This window comes from Molossus molossus, unplaced genomic scaffold (genome assembly GCF_014108415.1).
Source record: "Molossus molossus isolate mMolMol1 unplaced genomic scaffold, mMolMol1.p scaffold_m16_p_19, whole genome shotgun sequence".
NCBI classification, from domain to species: domain Eukaryota; kingdom Metazoa; phylum Chordata; class Mammalia; order Chiroptera; family Molossidae; genus Molossus; species Molossus molossus.
In genome coordinates this window covers 18,161,559-18,185,188 of record NW_023425354.1, presented here as the reverse complement: position 1 = coordinate 18,185,188, position 23,630 = coordinate 18,161,559, and the positions used below count along the sequence as shown (strand labels likewise).

Here is a 23,630-nt window from a genome sequence, read left to right as displayed (position 1 = left end):
CCCTAGTGGGAACCGAACTCAGGCCTCTCTGGTCTGCGGGCCGTTACTCTAACTGGCTAGGGCTTTCTTTTCTTAACCTTCTTTTCTTTAGTTTCCTCATTTGTAAGGTGAAGGTCAAGTAAACGAATATATTTAAAGCCCTTAGCACAGCACTGAGTACATAATAAGCAGTCAGATATCCTGGTTGTTATTGCTCTTGTCTGTAGTAATGGAGATGGCATTACCTATCACAGTGGATTGTTGTGAGGATCAAAAATTATTTTTATATATATATGAATATGTTTTGTTAATTGTATTATACTATGCAAAGGTTTTTCTAAAAAAAATAATGTTAAAATTTGGTACTGCTTTAAAGAAGGGTAACCTCATTGATAGATAATTCAGATCATAAAGCAGAAGGTGGGGAATTTTCCCTCTTTTTCATGTCATACAATGGAAGGAGATGGGAACACCTGTGAAGTAATAGGCAGTCCTTAGGAGGGAAAAGATCTGCTTTGAAGGGAAGACTGGCTGGGCCCAGGAGTGTTTGTGACTTTATGGCTTGTGGGCCTTATAAAAAGAACACATTACTCTCCCCCCCTTACCCCACTCCCCCACACACCATATTAATGTACCTCATTAACTTCTTAAGGGAGATAAGCTTTATCTATAACATAACTCTAGAAGCTAGAGTCTAGATACAGAGCCGGAGGAAGAATTGGAGAATTTTGGGGAGAGGCTAAAAATAGAAAGGCAAGGGAAATGGGGAAGCAGAGATGCAAAGCCACAGACCAACAGCAAGGGCAAAGAAAAGGAATTGATGGAGGGCTCAAAGTAAAGAAGGGAGCAGAGAAATATGGGGGCAAAAAAAAGTAGTTTAAGAGCCACTATGGGATACTTATTTATTATTTCAATTTATGAAACTATGCCCAGTGCCAAGCCTTCTGGGTACACATGGAACAATAAATAATATATGCCCATCTCTACTTCCAACTTTGTATTTTTCCTTTCTTTTATTAGTTGCATTCCCCATCTCCCATTTCCCATTATCAGCTATCACTCCTAATCCCCTGCCAAGAAGACAGATGAGTGGCTCCCACTGGATCCACAGGATGCTTTCTGGACAACTTGGCTAGCATTTCACTTCTACACACATTCCACCTGCCCCTCCAGAGGCCTATAGCCAGGAACCCTCGTACATACACTTGGTATTTACAGAGGAGTAGGGATGAGAGTGCACCGTTTTGACCTTCCCCTTCGTCTCTTTTAGAAAGAGAGAGGATTTTTTACTTTAGAAATTGGGCTTATTATTCTCATTACACCACTGAATTTTTTATTCCTATGTAACATTTATCTAAAATTGATGATTTAACAGCTATTGCTTATTGTAGAGATATACATTGATCTTGCCTTTAAGAACTTGTTCTAGAAAGTAAGAGAGGGCATCTGAAATCTGAATGCTACCTAAGTGTCAAGCCCTCTCCTTGTTGCTTTAGTTTAACTCTCATTTTAACCCTTAGAGGTAGATACTGTTACCCCATTTTACAGAAGTTATTGTTATCCCCAAAATCACTCTGTTGTGTGTATTAGAGCAGGTATTTAAACCTATCTACTTAATTGTAGATGTTGCTCTTTCTTTTATACCACATTGCCTCTAGACAAAATAGACACTAAGCTAAGAAGGAAAGATATATGAATATAAGCTAAGAAGGAAAGATATATGAATAAAGACAATAGAGCCCTGGTGTTATATATAAGCTTCCAGTATGCTTTTTTATGCTTTTAGCAGCCTTTTAATGGTGATTGTTCTTTTAAGAGATTGTTCTTTACTGTGTTTAACCTTTATAATTTGGCTGTATCTGATAGGTACAAGATAACTGATATTATTGGGAAGGAAGAGGGACTTGGAGCAGAGAACCTTCGAGGTTCTGGAATGATTGCTGGAGAAACCTCATTGGCCTATGATGAGATCATCACCATTAGCCTGGTAAATTTTGCCTAAAAATGAAATTTTTAAAGAGCCAACTAGCCCTGGCCAGTTTGGCTCAGCGGTTAGAGCGTCGGCCTGTGGTCCTGAGAGACCCGGGTTTGGTTCCCGCTAAGGGCATGTACCTCGGTTGCAGTTTGTCCCCGGCCCTGGTCGGTCGTCCGGGTGGCAGCCACTCGATGTGTTCCTTTCACATCGATGTTTCTCTCTCTCTCTCTCCCACTCTACCTGAACAAAAAAATGGGAAAATGTCCTCGGGTGAGGATAAAAAAATAAATAAATAAATAAAAATAAAGAGCCAACTATGTACTATGTAGCTAGGATTTCTTTTTGCCCTGTCCCTGCTATTCAATAAAAAATGAGAACATTTCTTAAAAATTGCCTATCTGCAATTTGATTTTAATTGTTTGTGATCATGGGAAGATAAGCCAGTGTAAATAATTGAATTTCCCAGATAAACCTAGTACCTCCTTTTAGCTTTTAGTTTATTTTATTTCTAAATATTCTACCAGAGTTTTAAAAGCTTGAATATCTTCTCTTACTACTTTTGGTTCATACCTCTGATATAGATGCCAAGCATCTATGAAATGGGCAAAAATATAGGAGAAGTAAAGGGGCTGTGAATCTTATAAGTGTCTAATATTGAATCATTGAATGAGTTCTGTACCTTCTTTTCTTGACCAGGAAATTATTATTTTTTGTATTATTAATCAAACAGACTTCATAAAAGCAGTAATTTGTTTTGTTTGCTTGTTTTTCTGTTAATATAGGTTTTACATATCTGTGCCTTAGTATTTACAGCTTGAGAGGGGACATAAATATGTGACATGCAGAATTTTTTTTTTAAGGTTACATGCCGGGCTATTGGAATCGGGGCTTACCTTGTCCGGCTGGGACAGAGAACCATCCAGGTTGAAAATTCTCACTTAATTCTGACAGGAGCTGGGGCCCTCAACAAAGTAAGTTTCTAGGGTTTTGGAGAAGTATGTGAAGCTGTTTGAAGGTTATTGTGAATTCTTGATTCAGGATCCTGTTTGGGAGGAGGCCATTTAGTCCATGCCTTCCTCAGTCTATTTTTTCACCTTTCCTTTCATCTTCCCTACCCCTTGCCTTGCTTGCCTGTTCATTCATTTATTCAACAAATATTTTGAGTATCTACTTTGTGTTGGGCACTGTTTTAAGCCCTGTGGATATGTTCATGAACACATCATATAAAACTCCTGCTCCAAAGAGTTTACGTTCTAGTATCTTTCTAGATAAACAGAATTAATCGAATGCCCTTCCTCTCTTATTCTCATCTATGAGTAAGCGATGTGAGATCTATTTTCAGACATAGAGCTATCTCTGAAACATCCTCTGAACATGTTGAGGATATAAAGTTTTAGTGTTTTGAGAAATTTGTGAATGTACCTCTAAAAAGGGGTACATAACATGATCCCTTGTACATAGAGGAAGTTCTTGGTAAATAAATGGGAAGATGGGTGGATGGATGGATGGATGGATTGTTGGGAAAGAATATGACATAGAGGCTTGCTTATCTTCCCTTCAAAAGAAAAATTAGTGGGAAAATATCCTCAGGTGAGGATTAACCAAAAAGAAAAGAAAGAAATGCTTGTGCCTTTTCAGTCCAAGCTCATTGGGGTTTCTCCAAAGGGGGATAAAAATGGTAAGGTGAGGTCACTTCTTATAAGAGTGAAAACTGTCTAAAAGTATCTGAATATACAAAGGACAATGTAGTTCTGTCTTTCTCTCTAAGAAGTGGCAGAGCAGTGCTGACAATGGTAAACTTGGATGTCCTGCTTCCATTTTGAGTAGCCTAGAAGTAAAGATTGTGAACCACCACTAGTGAAGGAGATTATTGCAGTGGGAGAAACTGCAAGGTGCCCTAAATTTTTTTAAGTTGCTCTTTGCATACCTTTTTAGGATAAGATATGATGAATGTTGACGAGAATTGATGGTATCATTGTTTGAGAAGATAGAATTTATTTATTTATTTTTTATTTTTTACTTAAATATTTTTTCTTTATTGAATTGAGAGAGACAGGAAGGGAAAGGTAGAGATAGACAGAAACATCGATGGAGAGAACATTGAATGGCCGCCTCCCACTGGGGAGAGAAGATAGACTTTAAAGACACCTGTATTTCCATAATGTTCCCATACTTCAACAAAGACCTAATTTATGAAATGTATCTTGTTACAGTGAGTTTCTTATTTTCTCCCTGGTACTGTTATACACAAAGAATATTGCAAAAAGCAAAGGTTTTGTTGTTGGGGTGTTGTTATGATGGTTTTTTATTTTTTGCCTAAAAACTTTCTAATTGTATTTCATTTGTGCCATTAAGAAAGCTTTGGAGATTTTTTTTTTTTTCATCTTTAAAATCTGGTTAAATTGTTCTGATCAAACTCATTATGCTCTATTTACCATCTCCCTAGCCTCCAGTGCTGCTTGTTAAAAGAGAAATTTAGTTGCAGGAGAAAAGACAAGTGAAGGTGCAGCTGTAACTCACCAACAGTGCTTATTTTCAGAAGGACATGATCATTTGTAGCTGAAGGGAATGATCAGTTATAATCCTGCTCCTCCTGCTTCACTATTTTCATGTCAGTGCCTCTTAAGTATAGAGTCGAGTTGCTGGAAAACACCCGATTTCATGCAAATTCATTACAAATGTCCTATCTGCCCCTTTGCCTATCAGGTATGAAAAAAGAAACTGTATGAGAGCTACATGCTCAGATTGCTTCCTCTGACTCATTATGCAGGTTCTGTCTTTGTGTGTACTAGTGACTTTCTACATCTCTGTTTGCCTTTCTTTCTGTAAGAATCTCTGTCTCACATACTCCGAGTGTGTGCAGGTCACTTAACTGCGTGTCTCTTCCTGTGTGAATGCGGGTCTCTCTGTCTCTTTGTGTCTGTATCTTGCTTCTAGATTCCTCTCTTTCTCTGTCTGTGTGCCTCCCTGAGTATCCAAATGTGAAAAAGTCTTTGTGTGTGTCTGAAACACTGTAGAACCAGCCTCCTTAAGCCTTGACTATTTTGCTCATAGTACGTGTATAACTGCGTAAAGTGGAAATATGGTGGTATATGCAAGCGTTAAGACTAAAAACATTTGACCCCTACCTTTTACAGTCTTCATTCTTTATGTTAAACATTGGGGTGAAGAATAAGAAGGGAGGGGGTGCGCAGAGGTTGTAGGGAAAAAATCTGTGTGTGCAAGTGCCGATCCCGTTGACCCCTTTGAAAATTGAAATAATGATAATGCGCGCCTCCTGACTGCATCAAAGTATCAGCACATCAAAAGCCAGGAGGCATGAAATGCAAATGATAAAGTGAAAGCAGATGGATTGTGCATGATCGCCTGATGCCCAATGAATTTTAAAAGGTGCCGGTTTGCAAAGGGGGGGGTGTGGGATTGGGGGTGGGGGGACTGAAATAAACACGTTATCCCTGCAATTTTTTTTTTGTTCTTGACGCTTACTCCCGACAATATTTTTTCACACTTGAGTGAACACCCACTCTATCTCTCTCTCTCCCTTTTCCCCTCTCTCTTTCTCTCTCTCCCCCCACCCTCACCAACTCCCCCCACCCCCCATGCCTATCCCTTACACGTCTCAGGTCATGTCGCTGCAGCTCCGGTGGAAATAATAAGATATAAACCACGAGGTTGTTATTTGCATAGAAATAGCATGGAGCCCCAGGCAGCAAGGGAGAAGGACACAGGGATCATTTGTCTAAAATTTTAATGAAAACTTTTGCTGAGGCAGAGATTTTTTAAAAACTTTCTTTCTCCCTGCTTTTCTCTACCCTTCCCCATCTCCCCAACCCCCATCTCTGATTTGACTTAATATGGTTCATTTTGAAGAAAAAAGGTTGATATCATATTCCTGTAATGCAGCAACATGTAAATTGTTTATTCCTTTAATAGATATGAAGCTGCAGACATACACATTTCCAACTTAATACATTGTATGTATGCGTCCAGCTTTTATGGCTATACTCCATCTCTTTGTGCACGTGGTTGCACCCTGTCATTAGCCAACCTGTTTTTAATTAGTTTAGACCTTCCTACCTTGTGCTTCCAAAGACTCTTCCTTTTTAAAGGATTTCTTCTTTGTAGCCAACAGTAGTAACCTGAATATAAAGTAAGAATAGTCACTTTTCAGTGATTTTACTTACACGTTTTATTCATGGTCACCATCCTTTGCCACTGTGTCTTTTGTTCTAAAACCACAAAGTGCTTCTCACATTTGTATATTTATCCCTTTTGCCTTATGATCTCAGTATTTGTGTTTTCTCTCTTCTTGTCTGTCTTGCTCTTTGTTGCCTGCAGTTATTTGTAAAATATTACCAAGTTGAGAAAAGAGACAGTATCTGGGTTTTCTTGAGTGTTGCAGAAGCAGATTTGACATTTACACTAAAGGCAGTGGGCTGGTGATTAGAGGCAGCCTGGGTGACTTTATTGGAAACTTAAAATCAAGAACATCTGGCTCCTTGCTACCTTCTAGGTGGGCTAGTGGTGCCAGGGCCATTTTACAGGTGAAGGCTAAAACAGTAAGAGGTAAAGTGACTTCGTTCCATTGACAGAAACTAGATCAGCATCAGAATGTGAACTTCCATGTTCCCAAGTTTCATTTAAGATGGGCTCAGTCCCTTCTGCTCAATGTCCATAAGGCCTGAAAAGAGAAGGTAGTCTGGTCGTTTTCCTTTTTGTCCAAATGTCATATGAGTGATGACATAAATAAGAAAACTTCACCCTGGCTGGTTTGGCTCAGGTTAGAGCGTTGGCCTGCGGACCAGAGAGTCCCAGGTTTGATTCCCGCTAAGGGCACATACCTCGGTCGCGGTTTATCCCCAGCCCCGGTTGGAGTCGTGTGGGTGGCAGCCAGTCGATGTGTCACTCTCACATTGATGTTTCTTTTCTTTTTTTTTAAATTTATTTTTGTTACAGATGTTTCTCCTTTTTTTCCCCATTGACATCCTCCTCCCCATTCCCCCCACCCCCCTTTTCCCCATCCCCTTCACCCCGTCCCCAGCTTTGTTGTCCGTGTCCATCAGTTATGCTTACATGCATATAAGTTCTGTGGTTTATCTCTTCCCTCCCCCACCCCCTCTTTTGAGGGTTGTCAGTATGTACCCTACTTCCACGTCTCTGGGTCTGCCCTGTTCCTTAGACTATTATGTTCATTATATTCCACAAATAAGTGAGATCATGTGATATTTGTCTTTCTCTGCTTGGCTTCGATGTTTCTTTCTCTCTCTTCCCCCTCTCTCCCTCCTACTCTGTCTGAAGATAAATGCAAAAAAAAAAAGTCCTCGGGTAAGGATAAAATAAACAAATAAATAAGAAAAACTTCTACAGCCTGCTATTCCATGTCACTCAAAGTAGTAGATGGTAGGTTCCTAGCTCTACAAACTGTAGTCTATGAGTGGCAGGTTCCTCAAAATTCCTCACTGAGTGGTAAGGGCAGATTTGATGGATGTGACAAACTATCTTGCTTGAAGGGAGTCCTGCTGGCCTGGCAAAGGCAGTGACCTATGTGCTTAGGGGACTGGTAACATAGATCCTTAAGGGGCTGAGACAATTTGTAGAGTCATAAACTTCAAAGTCAAGATGCCACTGGACATTTGCAGTAACTTTCCAATTTACTTCCCCTCCCCCACAACTCCTCCTCTCCATTCCTATTTCATAATTTCAGGTGGTAGATAGGCTGGAAGGAACTAGTATTTTAAGGGACACTGGTGCAGACCAGAGCCTTCTAGTTCTCATTCCATTGCCCCAGACTTGGTGAGAGCTCTCTCTGCACACAGAGAAATCAGAATTTGCAGTTTACGGCTTGTCCTCTGGACAGTAGCTGTTTATGGAAGTAAGGCATGCACCAATGGCTGTGATAGATGGGTTATAGGTTCATTCAGGAGGTGTGACTTGTGACTTCCTGTGATAAGCATTTGAAAGCTTCTGCTTTGGGGGCCAAAACATCCCATAATCTGATCCCCTTAGCAAGATCAGGCCCCTATTTCCACTGCGTCTGCCAGGAAAAAATAAATTATGCGATGGGTGTGGCTAGGACTATATGTTAGGCTGGTAGGAGGCTAATTCTGCCAAACTTGCTTTTTAAGACTTGCTGTAAGTGCCTCTCTTGATCTCAGTTTCCAAATACATATTTTAATGTATCAGTGCGATATGAAATATGTAGTTGCTGACTACAGTACAGTATTAGAGATCCTCCCATGAGCTTGTAGCACCAGGGGCCTGCACTGTACATTCTGCATATTCACCATGACTGTGACACACAACGTAAGAGAGTCATGGAGGCTCAAAAAGGGAAGGGGAGATTTAGCTCTCACTCTGAGGCAGCATCGTAACTTTCACATAACTTAACAAGGTGGAATAGTTAAGAACATGGACTTGAGTCAAACTGCCAGTTTTAATTCTGGACTTTACCACCTACTAGTTGTATGATCTCGGACAACCTACTTAACCTTTTTTGGGTCACAGTTGTATTAACTGTAAAATGGGAATAATAATAATACCCATCCACCAGGTTGTGGTGAGGATAAGAAGTTAATTAGGTAAATCACTAGCATTGTAGTGTTTCCTGAGATGCATTTAGGGTCCTTTCTCATTGCAACTCATCATCCAGGCCCTGGAAAGGAAATACAAACACAACATTCTCTGTATTTTCTATTCCTTTGAAGGCAAAAATTCCTTTAAGAGAATGTTAGATGTCAGTCCTCACTGTACCAGTACATTCATGTATTGACTTTCCCAATAGATGTTATCTAAAGACAATCACTGCACTTTGGAAAGCCATTAACGTGAGAGGCACCATGTTCAGTCCTGATAGGGTAGTATATGTGTCAGTCATCTGTCTACAAGAGTCCCCAAGGACTTGTTGGTACAATAGCCCATAATCACTCTAAGGATCAGTCCAGCAATTTGCATTTTTAAAAGTCCCTAACTACCTATTTTCACAATGGACAGTCCCCGTACTCCAAAAGCTCCAGATGGGATCACTCTCCTTTCTAAAGAGGGCATTTATTCTTCCTTTCCTTAGTAAGCCCTGCTGTAGCATTATGAATGAGTTCTCAGAAAGGATTGCAATGGAAATATCTCCTTAGCCCTTCTACCATCCCCACACATAAAACCCCTGGCCCTTCATTGGGGTTTTGTTTTTCATTTGTTGTTCCTCAAATATGGGAGGAAACTGTGCCGGGTATGTGTGGCTCAATTAGTGACTCATAATCAGCCAGCAGCCTGATCCCAAACTCTCTAGTTTGGAGAAATTACAGGATGGATTCGCCGGTTAGAGCTCCATTGCAGAAGTTGCTCCTGACTCTCTAAGACAGCCCCATGTAGGTTTGGTGGCTTAGAGTCTGATGATGGGAGAACCTGCAATCAGTATCAATCCAGAACTTCTAGATGAAGTAAAAGCTCTGAGGCCCTGCTGGGGCATTGAATGTAGATTCAGTGTTTATCATGTTTGACAAGCTATTATAACTGTGCTCAAACTTTTTGAAATTACAAAACCTTTAGATAAAAAAAAAAGAGCAAATGAAAACCTTTAGATTATTCTCTTCCATAGGTAAAGCAACTTTGGGCTTTAATTTATTTGAGCCTCAATTTTCTCTGTAAAATCCATTGCCCTCCTCAAGGTGAAGACCAGAGGATCTATTAAACTTAAATTCTCTTTAATTTCTAGTAGTCTGTTATGCTATGAAGATGGATATTGATTTGTAGCCAGGGAAACCATGTTAGGCTGGGACAGGGAGAGGATCAACTGGAGGAGGAGGGGGTCTAAAATTTACTACGTATCAGGGTATTATATATTAGTGACATTATATATTAGTGATAGGTAAAATTATTACATGCTAGTGAGATTAGAAACAGGAGTTGTATCAGGGTATTATATATTAGTGACATTATATATTAGTGATAGGTAAAATTATTACATGCTAGTGAGATTAGAAACAGGAGTTGTAAAATATAATGATTTAACTATTATTTTTTTTTTGCTTTTTTAAAATTTTATTTATTTATTTATTTTTAATCATTACCTGAGGACATTTTTGCATTCATCTTCAGATAGAGCAAGAGGGAGAGAGGGGGAAGGGAGAGAAAGAAACATCAACGTGAGAGAGACACATCTACTGGCTGCCACCCACACGACACCAACCGGGGCTGGGGACAAACTGCAGCTGAGGTACATGCCCTTAGCGGGAGCCGATCCCAGGACTCTCTGGTCCACGATCCGACACTCTAACCGCTGAGCCAAACTGGCCAGGGATGATTTAATTATTTTAAAAAAGTTTTTTTAATCCTCACCAAAGGATATTTTTCCATTGATTTTTAGATAGAGTGGGAGGGGAAGAGGAGGGGAGAGACAGAGAAACATCGATGTGAGAGAGACACATCAATTGGTTGCCTCCTGCACAACCCCAACTGGGGCTGTGGATTGAACCTGCAACCCAGGTTCGTGCCCTTTTCCAAAATTGAACCCACAACCCTTTGGTCCTTAGGCCTATGCTCTAATTGCTGAGCCAAACTGGCCAGGGTAATTTAAAACTTTTTGTCTTGATTTTTTTTTTTTTTTTTTAGATAGAGTGGGAGGGAGAGAGAGAGAGAGAAACATCAACATGAAAGGGACACATCAAGTGGCTGCCACCCACATGACCCAACCAGGGCCGGGGACAAACTGCAACCGAGGTACGTGCCCTTAGTGGGAACCGAACCCGGGTCTCTCTGGACCGCAGGCCGATGCTCTAACCTCTGAGCCAAACTGGCCAGGGCATTTATTTTGTTTTTTATCCACATTATAGAAAAATTAATGCCAGGTGGTGATGGTGGTGGTGGTGTCCATGATTACAAGTGGCCATAGAATTATGATTGCTGGAAGTGGAGGATCCTTAAAAAGTCTAGCACCTCAACTATTGATTGAAAGTACTGTGTGGAACTTTAGGGGTCTGATGCACAGTGCCATGATCAGGCTTTTAGTAGCCTGATTATGTCCTGCTTTTGCATTACCTGCCTAGATGAAAGTCAGGATCCTCATATACCAGTAATTTTCAACCTTGTCCGTCTCATGGCACACATAAACTAATTATTAAAATTCTGCAGTACACCAAAAAATATAATTTTTAGCGATCTGACAAAAAAAAAAAGTATAATATCTATTCATTGATACCAGACAGCTATTGTTGTGTTGACTCTTGTCATTTTTTTAATTTGACAGTATAAAGGAAAAGCTGTCAGTGCTTCTCACTAAATAGTCAGGTAGTGCATATTTTTAAAATTCTTGTAGCACATCAATTGAAAATCTTTGTGATATACAATTGGAAGATAGGTCTTTTTGGGTGCTGTATATTTAGGAACTAGTTAAAACTCATTGGTCCAGGGTTCGGTGGTATTTCCTTCAGGAATCAATAAAATGATGTAGACTGAGGTACTCTAAAGCTCTAAGGACACACACAATCTGAAATGCTAGAATTTATTGCCCTCTCACCTCAGTGAGCAGTCTCTAGCTCACTTTGTATGTGTGGACCTCCATAATATCTCTACCCTACCTCCAGAGTATCTGTTTCAACCTCCAGGACTATGTTGCTTCCTGAACATAGGAATGAAGAAATGCCTTTACTTCGCAGGTTCTGTGGCATGTAGGGTCTCTGCACTTTCTGTTCCTAATAAAACATTGTCTCTGAACTCAAGCTAAGTGCCCTCTTAGGACTGTGAACATGGCCCCTTTGGCAGAATGGTTCATCTTCTTCATTTTCCTGTCAGTCATCTGTTACACCTTCATATACTGGATTTTCTTCACCTTTCTCTCTTTTTAAAAATGTTCATAGCTCTGTCTTTGCAAATTAGTGTTCACTTGAAGCTTTGCTATTCCACCTACCTTACCCTTTCCCCCTTAACTTTACTTTTCCCCCAACCCCAGCCTGAAACCCAAGTAAATTAGCTTCTCACCCCTGCCCCCCAGTTAAAAAAAAAAAACCCTGCATTCCTCCAACTGTGTCTGTTCTTGGATTTGCAGTCAGCAGCCATCTCCAATAACCATCAGGCTGTCAGCTTTGCAGCTCCCCACTACCTCCCACCTCCCCCATCACTCACCAGAGGAAAAAGAGAGCCAGAGCAAGAGCTTGAAATATATCATGCAATAGTGTATCATGAATTTGTTGTGAATCACAGCAGTGAAGCAGGTTTATTTATTTCTGAGACCTTAAATCAATACAAAGTAGGTCTCTTAGTTCTGAAGCTGGGATGGAGTGTGAAAAAATGAGCCCATTGTACTCTTAAAACTTTGGGGAAAGGAGATGACAGCTATATAATTCCATTTACCAGGCACTAGGGGCTTTAATGTGAAGGTGACAGGGAGCTCTTTGTGCATTTAGAGCACCATATCTTCTAAATAAAAGATCTGTAGACTTGATAGTGGAGCATAGCTCCAAGTTTAATAATCTCCAAGCATTAGACCAAGCCAATATGTTCCCAAGTCAGAGAGGTCCCCCCCAAACACTCATAAATTAAAAGTGCAAGAACTGCACACATTGGTAGATTAGAAATGCATGGACTCCAGTCTTTTCTAGGAGGAAGACAGACCTGGGCCCTGGCTGTGCACAGACTGCTGTGTGAATATGATAAAGACTGTGAAACGAGACTGTTTAGAAACCTGCCTTATGGCTGTTCATCATTCTAGGGAATGTCCCCTGTGCATGGATCCAAATCTAGCTATGTTCCCTTTCATTCAGTGTGACCATCTTCACACACCCTGATCAGCTAATGTACATAGTTAGGAGTGTTTAATTGTGAAAGGAGAATCTTTAAGATTACCATGCCTAGGTTTCAGGTTTTTCTGGTTGATTCTTGACTGGTTCCTAATTTTAATAATGCTTCAGTGTCTGGAATTTACATCCTTGAAAATAGTATGCTCATAAGAGAAATTGAAAAATCGGTGTTATTAAGGAAAAGAACCCACCCATATTTAACCAGTAACATAAGATGCAAATATGAGAAGTCAAGGGCATTGAAACATATAATCAGGTTTTGAGTGTCTTTGTTTTCTGTATGATCCATTGATAAAGTAAGCCTTTTCTTAATAGATAAATCAGGTTTGTGCAGCTCAGTAGAACAACTCTGATACAGTTGACTCTTGAACAACATGGAGGTTAAGGATGCCAACCCCTCACATAGTCAACAATCTGCTTATAAGTTTTAACCTCGCTAAAACTTAATTTGCCCCTTGGTATCCATGGAACATTGGTTCCAGGACCCCCATGGGACAGTGGTTCCAGGACCCCCATGGGTACCAAAATCCACAGACACCCAAGTCTCTTATATGAAATGGGGTAATACAATGCATACAGTCAGCCCTATATATCCACAGATTCTCAACCACAGATCATAAAGGCTGTTTTCATTCCATAGTTGGTTGCATCTACAGATGCGAAACCAGAAGATATGGAGGGCCAACTGTACACTTATTTTTAAAAAATTCTGTGTATAAATTGACTCATGCATTTCAAATCCATGTTGTTCAAGGGTCAGTGGTATAATTTGACTTTATTATAGATTAATTCTAGCCCTGATAAGGATGTTGAAAGAAAAACTCAGTGTCAAGATGTAGTTCAAGATGGTGGTATAGAAGGTCCTGAACTCATCTTCTCCCACAGACACAAAATATATATACAACTCCATGCAGAACAATTCCCTCTGAAAAGAACCTGAGAACTAGTTGAATATCTACTTTATAACAAAGGATAATAGGGTCACAATGTCAAATGGATAGGAGAGGCAGAGACATGGTCTTGCCAAAAACCCCACCCCTGGCACTGTGACCCACAGTCAGGAGAGAGAGAAAAATAAGAAGGTCTACAAACCTCGAACAAGCAGCAGCTGGCCTTGGCATGCCCTGTACCTCTTGCTAAGCGGCCACAAATTTAGCAGTAGTGGCAGCCAGCCTCTGTTCATAGTATAACCACCCTCAGGTACCTCCAAGCTCATAATGGGAAGCTACCAAATGCAGATCACTTCGAGTTCCTACTAGGTGGCTCTGGGCTGGGCACATGCAACAGCTGACTTTGGCCTGCAACAGAGCCCCTCTCAAGAGGCCCAAGAACCAGCACACCTAGTGGCTGGCTTTTGACCACACCAGAGTACCACCCAATTAGTGCCACAAATTACATACCCACAGGGTGGACTCAGCAGGCACCAGAACCCCACTAAAGTGAATCTTGTCCCCGCATAACAGCTTGTCCACTATTGTCATGGCCAGTCCTCACAGCCAGTCAGCCTGAGGGTCAGTCCCATCCACTGACGTTCCAACTGAAATCAAGGCTCAACAATGTGAGAGCACACACAGCCCACATAAGGGACATTCATGGAGTAACCAGCTCAGGGGACCAGGGAGACTGTACCTCTGGACCCATAGGATAGCTTCTACCTAAGGTCACCCAGCCAGTGTTGGGAGATGTAGAAGATCTGCCTAACACATAGAAACAAACAAATGGAGGCAGCCTAAATGAGGAGACAAACATGTCCCAAATGAAAGAGTAGGACAAAACTCCAGAAAAAGAACTAAACAAAATGGAGACAAGCTATCTGCCAGATTCAGAGTTCACAACACTGTTTATAAGGTTGCTCACTCAACTTAGGGGAAGAATAGATTATCTCAGTGAGAATGTCAACGAAGAGATAGAAAATAAAAAAGAAGATATAAAACAAAGAACCAGTCAGAAATGAAGAATACAGTAACTGAAATTAACAATATATTACATGAGATCAACAGCAGATTGGATATAGCAGAGGATTGAACCAGCAATTTGGAATACAAGGTAGCTGAAAACATCCAATGAGAACAACAACAACAAATAATAAATGAGAATAGTTTAAGGGACCTGTGGGACATCAAGTGTAACAACACTAGTATTGTAGGGATACAAGAAGGAGAAGAGAGAGTAAGAGATTAAAAACCTATTTAAAGAAATAATAACTGAAAACTTTCCTAACCTGGTTAAGGAAATAGACATAACAAGTACAGGAAGTATAAAGAATCCTGAACAAGATGAACCCAAAGGGGCCCACACCAAGACACATCATAATTAAAATGCCAAAGGTTAAAAACAGAATCTTAAAAGCAGCAAGAGAAAGCCAGTTAGTTACCTACAAGGGAGCTACCATAAGAATGTCAGCTGATTTCTCAGTAGAACCTTTGCAAGTCAGAAAGGATTGGCACGAAATATTTGAAGTCATGAAAAGAAAAGACCTACAACTAAGTATTACTTTACCCAGCAAAGCTATGGTTTAGAATTGAAGGAGAAATAAAGAACTTCCCAGACAAAAAGCTAGAGCTCATTATAAAACCAGTATTGCAAGAAATGTTAAAGGGACTTATTTAAAAAGAAAGGGGGGGGGGGTAGAAGAAGAAAACATGAAAAGAAAATATCACAAAGAAAAAAATTATCTCTGACAAAGGCAAACACAAAATAAAAGCAGTGGATCAACTAACACTAAAGCTAGTACAAAGGTTAAAAGGCAAAAGTAGGAAGATCATGTTAATTACAATAGTAAATTAAGAAATACACAAAACACACACAAAGTTAAAAATAATGACAAAACATAACCGGTGAAGGGGGTGAGTAAATATGGTCATGATTTTAGAATGTGTTTGAACTTAAGTGACCATCAAATTAAAATAGACTTCTAGAAACGTAGCTTGGTATAAATAAAGCATATAGGAGTGATCCGGGACTGGCTTGGTAGCTTGGTGACTCAGTCTGTCTGTCCGCGGGTGCCATCATGGGGGACGCGGCCAGTCAGATGCTCCTGTGCTCCAGTCTCACCATCTTGTTCCAGCCGCTGATGTGGGATATGAACCTCTTCCTCCAACAATAGGATGAAATATTTTGGGGCGGCAAGTATGTCAGCTTTCTGGTCTCTTTTGTTATGCTTAGCACATTGCGAGCATCGATGGGAAGCATGGGTTGTTTACAGGTTTAATTCCAAGGCTGTGTTCAGGAGTTCTTGGGACTGTGGTCCATGGTAAAGCTTTACAGCATTACCAGGAGTCTGACAAGGTTGAGGAGTTAGGACCTGGAAATGGACAGACAGAAGCCTCATCTTCCTTTGACCGAGTTATCAATGAGACAACACGAGATATGATGGCTCGTTCTGCTGCTACCCTCATCATACATCCCTCCAGGTGATCAGTCTGAGATCCATGGTGCAATTCATTGGCAGATAATCTAAGTACTGTGGACTTTGTGACTCCATAGTAACCGGGAATAGGGCATACTAGGATTTTTTGCAGGTCTTATTCCTCGCCTCCTTGGTGACATCATTTCTTTGTGGCTCTGTAACTCACTGGCCTACCTTGTTAGTACCTATGCACTGGACAGTGGGGTTTCCACCATGAGTGAAATGAAGAGTATTCCCAAGCTGTCACAGGATTTTTTGCCAGTGTGTTGACCTATCCCTTTGTGCTAGTCTCTAATCTCATGGCTATCAACAACTGTGGGCTTGCTGGTGGGTGCCCTCCTTACTCCCCAGTGTATACTTCTTGGATAGACTGCTAGAGCATGCCACAGAAAGAGGGAAATATGAGCCAAGGAAATAGCTTGTTTTTCCAGAAGGTGCCCTTTGGGAAGACTTATTGTTGTGACCTGAGAATGTTAATTTGAAGATGTGAGACAGGGACAGTGACATTTCTATAGTCCCAGATGCACAAAATTATGGGAGAGAATGTTGATTTCTATACAGTGTGGCATGCTTTTTTAATAATCATTTAATCTTGGGGAAAAAAATAAAAAAAATAAATACAGCACATGGTAACCACAAACCAAAAATCTACAAGAGATATACAAGGAATAAAGAGAAAGGAATCCAAGCACAACACTACAGAAAAGCATGAATATTCAAGAGAAAAGAGCGAGAGAATCAGAAAGGAGCAGAGAACTATAGAAATAATCAGAAAACCATAAAATTGCATAACTACATACCTGTCAATGATTACTGTAAATATAAATGGATTAAATGCTCCAATCAAAAGACACATGGATAAAGATGATGTGATACATATATGCAATGGAATATTACTTGGACATAAAAAGAATGAAATCTTATTTGCAACAAAATGGATGAACTTAAAAGATATTATGCTAAGTAACATATACAGAGAAAGACAAAATACCATATGATTTCACTTAGATGTGGAATCTAAAAATCAAAGTAAATGAACAAACAAAACAGAAGCAAACTCATAGATACCAAAAAACAAAACAAAACTGCCCTGGCCAGTTTTGCTCAGCGGTTAGAGCATCAGCCTGCGGTCCAGAGAGACCCGGGTTCTGTTCCTGCTGAGGGCATGTACCTTGGTTGCAGTTTGTCCCCAGCCCTGGTTGGTTGTTTGGGTGGCAACCACTTGATGTGTCCCTTTCACATCGATGTTTCTCTCTCTCCCTCCCTCCTTCCCTCCTTCCCTCCCTCCCTCCCTCCATCCCTCCTTCCCTCCCTCCCACTCTATCTGAACAAAAAAACAAAATGTCCTCAGATGAGGATTAAAAAAACAAACAAAAAAAAAAAACTGATGGCTGCCAGATCAGGGAGAGATTGGGGGGCTGGGTAAAAAAGGGAGGTAATTAAGAAGTACAAATGGGCAGTTACAAAATAGTCACAGGGATATAAAGTACAGCTTAAGGAATATAGTCAATACTGTTGTCATAACTTTATGGTGTCAGGTGAGTGCAAGATTTATTAGGGGGATCACTTTGTAAGTGATATAAATGTCTAACCACTATGCTGTACACTTGAAACTAATACAGTATTGAATGTTAACTGTAATTGAAAAATTTTTAATATTTAAAGCAGAAAAGAAAACCAATTGGGCTATGTCCAGGAGAAAGATGGGGCTGTAGGGTATGAAGATCCTGCTTTTAAAGGGCTTACTCATAGACGCTTTTGCCCTGGGACCAAAAAGCAGCAGTTTGAGCCCAGCTGCTGTGGCTCGGTGGTTGAGCATTAACCCTTGTGCACCAAGAGGTCGCTGGTTTGATTCCTGGTCAGGACACATGCCTGGGTTGCGGGCTTGATCCCCGGTGCAGGGCATGCAGGAGGCAGCTGATCAATGTTTCTCTCTCATTAATGTTTCTATCTCTTCCTCTCTCTCTAAAAATCAATAAAAATAGAGAAACTTAAAAAAGAAAAAAAGCAGTAGTTTAAGAGTAGCCTAGAACATAAGTGAAGGAGATTCACTTGCTAATTTTATTTAATTTATATTTTTGTTTTTGTATTGAATTTATTGGGGTGACATTGGTTAATAAAATTATATAAATTTTAGGTGTGCAATTCTATAATACATCATCTATATATTGTAGTGTGTGTTCACCACCCCTAGTTAAGTCTTCTTCCATCACCATTTATCCCTCTTTTAACCTCTTCTACCTCCCCCTACCCCTATTTCCCTCTGGTAATCATCATATTAATGTCTATTAATGTGGGATTTTTGTTTTTGTGTGTGGGTGTTTTTGTTTTGTTTTGTTTTGCTTAATCCTTTCACTTTTTCCATCCAGCCCTGTAACCCTTCTCCTCTTTGGTAGTTATCAGTCTGTTCTCTATGAGTCTGTTACTGTTTTGTTTGTTACTTTATTTTGTTCATTAGATTCTACATTAAATGAAATCATATGGTACTTTACTTTCCCTGACTGGCTTATTTTACTTAGCATAGTACTCTCCAGGTCCATCCATGTTGTCATAGATGATAAGATTTCCTTCTTTTTTATGGTTGAGGACTATTCCATTGTGTAAATGTACCACACCTTTTTCATCCACTCATCTACTGGTGGATACTTGGACTGCTTCCAAATCTTGACTATTGCAAATAATGCTGCAGTGAACATAAGGGTGCATATATTCTTTCAAAACAGTGTTTCAGATTTCTTTGGATATATTCCCAGAAGCAAAATCATTGGGTCATAAGGCATTTCATTTTTTTTTTTTTTTGAGGTACTCTATACTGTCTTCTACAGTGGCTGCACCAATCTGCATTCCCACCAACAGTGCATGAGGACTCCCTTTTCTGTACATCCTCATCAACACTTTTTGTTTGTTGATATATTGATGGTAGGATTGTGGCGGGTGTGAGGTGATATTTCCTTGTGGTTTTATTTTGCATTTCTCTGATCATTAGTGACATTGAACATCTTTTCATATGTATGTCCTCTTTGGAGAATTATCTGTTCAAATCCTTTGCCCATTTTTAATTGGATTGTTCATTTTTTTGGTGTTGAGTTGTATAAGTTCTTTATAGATTTTGGATATTAACCCCTTATCAGATACATTGTTGGCAAATATGTTCTTCCATTGAATGAGTTGTCTTTTAATTTTAATTTTGTTGATGGTTTCTTTTTTCTGTGCAAAACCTTTTTAGTTTGATGTAGTTTCCTTTGTTTATTTTTTCTTTTGTTTCCTTTGCCCAAGGAGACGTATCAGAAATAATATTGCTAAGAGAAATGTCCAAGATTTTACTGTCTTTATTTTCTTCTGAGATTTTTATGGTTTTGAGTCGTACGTTGAAGTTTTTAATCCATTTTGAGTTTATTCTTGTGTATGGTGTAAGAAGGTGGTCTAATTTCTTTTTTTTTTTTGCATGTATCTGTCCACTTCACCCAACACCATTAATTGAATAGACTATCTTTACCCCATTATATGTTCTTGCCTCCTTTTTCAAATATTAATTCATCATAAAGGTGTGGATTTATTTCTGGGCTCTCTATTCCCCATTGATCTATGTTTCTGTTTTAATGCCAGTACCATGCTGTTTTGATTACTATGGTCTTATAGTATAGTTTGTTATTAGATTGTGTGATTCCTCCAGCTTCGTTCTTCTTTCTTGAGATTGCTGTGGCTATTCAGCGTCTTTTGTGGTTCCATGTTAGTTTTTGTAATATTTGTTCTAGTTCTGTGAAATACTCCGTTGGTATCTTGATAGGAATTGCATTGAATCTATAGATTGCTTTGAGTAGTAAGGACATTTTAATGATGTTAATTCTTTCTACCCATGAACATAGTATATGCTTCCACTTATTTATATCTTCTTCAGTTTCTTTCTCCATATAACTTCTTTCTGTCTTATAATTTTATTTGTACAGATCTTTTACATCCTTGGTTAAATTTATTCCTAGGTATTTTATTTTATTTATTTTATTGAAGCAATAGTAAATGGGATTGTTTTTTAGTTTACATTTCTAATAGTTCATTATTGGTGCATAAAAATGCAACTGATTACTGTATATTTATTTTGCATCCTGCTACTGTACTGAAGTCATTTATCAGTTCTTGTAGTTTTTTTGGTGGAGTCTTTAGGGTTCTCTATGTACAGTATCATGTCATCTGCAAATAATGAAGTTTTACTTTTTTTTTTTTTTTTTGGTACGTGCCCCCAGCGGGAACCAAACCTGGGACTCTCTGGTCTGCAGGCCAATGCTCCATCCACTGAGCCAAACCGGCCAGGGCTGAAGTTTTACTTTTTTCTTTCCAATTTGGATGCCTTTTATTTCTTATTCTTGTCTAATTGCTGTGGCTAGGACTTTCAGTACTATATTGAATAAGAGTGGTGAAAGTGGACCTCCCTGTCTTGTTTATGATCTTAAGGGAAAAGCTTATAGTTTTTACCCATTGAGTATCATGTTGGCTGTTGGTTTGTCATATATGGCCTTTATTACACTGAGGTATGTTTCTTCTATTCCCACTTTGCTGAGAGTTTACTGGATTTTATCAAATGCTTTTTTAAAAAATTAATATGATCATGTGGTTTGTATTCAATTTGTTCATGTTGTGTATCATGTTTCTTGATTTGCAGACACTGTACCAATCTTGCTTCCCCAGAATAAATCCCACTTGATTATGGTGTATGACCTTTTTAATGTGTTACTAGATCTAGTATGCTAATATTTTGTTGTGGATTCTAGCATTTATGTTAATCGGGAATATCGGCCTATAATTTTCTTTTTTTGTAGTGTCTTTGTCTGATTTTGGAATTAGGATAATGCTGGCCTCATAAAATGATCTTGGGAGTCTTTCCTCCTCTTATTTTTTGGAATAGTTTGAGAAAGATAGGTGTTAGATCTTTCATCTGGTACAGGACTTTTGTTTGTTGAGAGGTTTTTTTTATATTTATTACTGCTTCAGTTTCAGTAGTTGTAATCTGTCTATTCAGATTGTCTGATTCTTTCTGATTCAGTTTTGAAAAATTTTATGTTTTTAGGGATTATCCATTTCATCCAGATTGTCCAATTTGTTGGTATATAGTTGTTCATAAAATTTTCTTACAGTCCTTTATATTTGGTGTCCATTGTTACTTTTCCTCTTTTTCCTCTTTCCTTTCTGATTTTTTAAAATTTGGGTCCTCTCTTTGTTTTTCTTGATGAGTTTGATTAAAGGTTTGTCAGTCTTGTTTATCTTTTCAAAGAACCAGCTCTTGGTTTTATTGATCTTTTGTATTGTGTTTTAGACTCTGTTTAGTCTAGTTCTGCTCTGATCTTTATTATGTCCTTCATTCTCACTTTGGGCTTTGTTTATTGTTCTTTTTTCAAATTATTTTAAGTGTAGAATTAGATTATTTATTTGAGATTTTTCTTGTGTCTTGAGATAGGCCTGTAATGCTATTAATTTCCCTCTTAGGACTGCTTTCACTGTGTCCCAAAGATTTGGGGTTGTTCTTTTTTTCCTGGTATCTTTTGATTTCTTCCTTGATCTCATTGTTAGCCCATTCATTGTTTAGTAACATGTTATTTAGCCTTTATGTCTTTCTATGTTTTTCAGTTTTTTTGTTTGTTTGTTAGTTTTTATACAGTGGGTAGGGGGGAGAGAGAGAGACATCGACGTGAAAGGGACACATCGGGTGGCTGCCACCTGCACGACCAACCAGGGCCGGGGACAAACTGCAACCAAGTTATGTGCCCTTAGCGGGAACCGAATCCGGGTCTCTCTGGACCACAGGCTGATGCTCTAACCACTGAGCCAAACTGGCCAGGGCTCAGTTTTTTCTTGTGATTGATTTCTAGTTTCATAGCATTATGGGTAGAAAGATGCTTGATATGATTTTTCTTCTTAAATTTATTGACTTGTTTTGTGTCCTAACATGTTTTCTATCGTAGAAAATGTTCTATGTGCACTTGAAAGTAATATATATTCTGCTGTTTGGGTATGAAATGCTCTGAAAATACCAATTAAATCCATCTGATCTAGTGTATCATTTTTTTTAACCTGTTTCTTTTTTTTTTTTTTTTTTAACTTTATTATTGAATGTGTTACAGATGTTCCTCATTTTTCCCCCATTGACCCCCTCCTCCCCACTCCCGTCCCCCTCCTACCTTTCCCCACACTGTTGTCTGTGTCCATTGGTTATGCATATGTATACATATACATTCTTTGGTGTATTTCTTCCCGCCCCCCCAACCTCCCTTTCCTTTGAGGTTTGTCAGTCTAGCAACAAATTTATACTTCTTAATCACTTAACCCTTTTTACCCATTCTCCCACCCCACCCCCATTTGGCAACCAACAAAATGTTCTCTGTATCTGAGAATGTTTCTGTTCTGCCTGTTCATTTTGTTTGTAGATTCAATTGTCGATAGATATGTATTCATTGCCATTTTGTTTGTTCATATATTTTATCTTTTTCTTCAAAAAGACCCTTCAACATTTCATATAATAACGGTTTGGTGGTGATGAACTCCTTTAGCTTTTCCTTGTCTGGGAAACTCTTTATATGGCCATCGATTCTAAATGACAGCTTTGCAGGATAGAGTAATCTTGGTTGTAGGTTCTTGCTTTTCATCACTCTGAATATTTCTTGCCACTCCCTTTTGGCTTGCAAAGTTTCTTTTGAGAAATCAGCTCACAGTCTTATGGGAACTCCCTTATAGGTAACTAATTGCTTTTCTTTGCTGCTTTTAAGATTCTCTCTTTGTCTTGATCTTTTGCATTTTAATGATGATGTGTCATGGTGTGGACCTCTTTGGGTTCATCTTGTTTGGGACTTTCTATGCTTCCTGGACTTGTATGTCTGTTTCCTTTACCAAGTTAGGGAAGTTTTCTGACATTATTGTTTCAAATAGGTTTTTGATTTCTTGTTCTCTCTTCTCCTTCTGGCACCCCCAAGATGCGAATGTTGGCATGCTTGAAGTTGTTCCAGAGGCTCCTTACACTATCCTCATTTTTTTTGGATTCTTTTTTTTTTCTTTTCTTTTTTTTTTTTCTGCTGTTCTGATTGGGTGTTTGTTGCTGCCTTATATTCCAAATCAATGGTTTGCTTCTTGGCTTTACCTACTCTACTATTGAATCTGTGTAAATTATTCTTTATTTCTTTTTATTCTTTATTCTTTTTATTCACTAATTATTCTTTAGTGCCTCCTTCATTTCTGATTGTGCATCCTTCATTTCTGACTGGTCCTTTTTTTATGCTCTTGAGGCCCTCACTAAGTTCAGTGAGGTTCTCACTAAATTCATTGAGCATCCTTATAAGCAGTGTTTTGAACTCAGCATCTATTAGGTTGCTTATCTCCATTTCACTTAATTCTTTTCCTGGAGTTTTGTTCTGTTCTTTCACATGGGACCTGTTTTTTGGTCTCCTCATTCTGGCTGCCTGCCTGCGCCTGCTTCTATGTATTACTTAAGGAGAGG

At 39.1% G+C, this 23,630-nt stretch overlaps 1 protein-coding gene and 1 pseudogene across 2 annotated transcripts in view; both read left to right on the top strand.

Moving 5' to 3' along the window:
- Positions 1–23,630, top strand: part of ACACA (acetyl-CoA carboxylase alpha) — a 250,284-nt gene that overhangs the window by 168,282 nt on the left and 58,372 nt on the right. For both annotated transcript variants that reach the window (XM_036267833.1, XM_036267834.1), the window contains exons 44-45: positions 1,846–1,966; positions 2,815–2,925. In XM_036267833.1, coding sequence (XP_036123726.1) covers positions 1,846–1,966; positions 2,815–2,925 — 232 coding nt within the window. The remainder of the gene's footprint in view (positions 1–1,845; positions 1,967–2,814; positions 2,926–23,630) is intronic.
- On the top strand, positions 15,752–16,710 carry LOC118633805 (annotated as a pseudogene).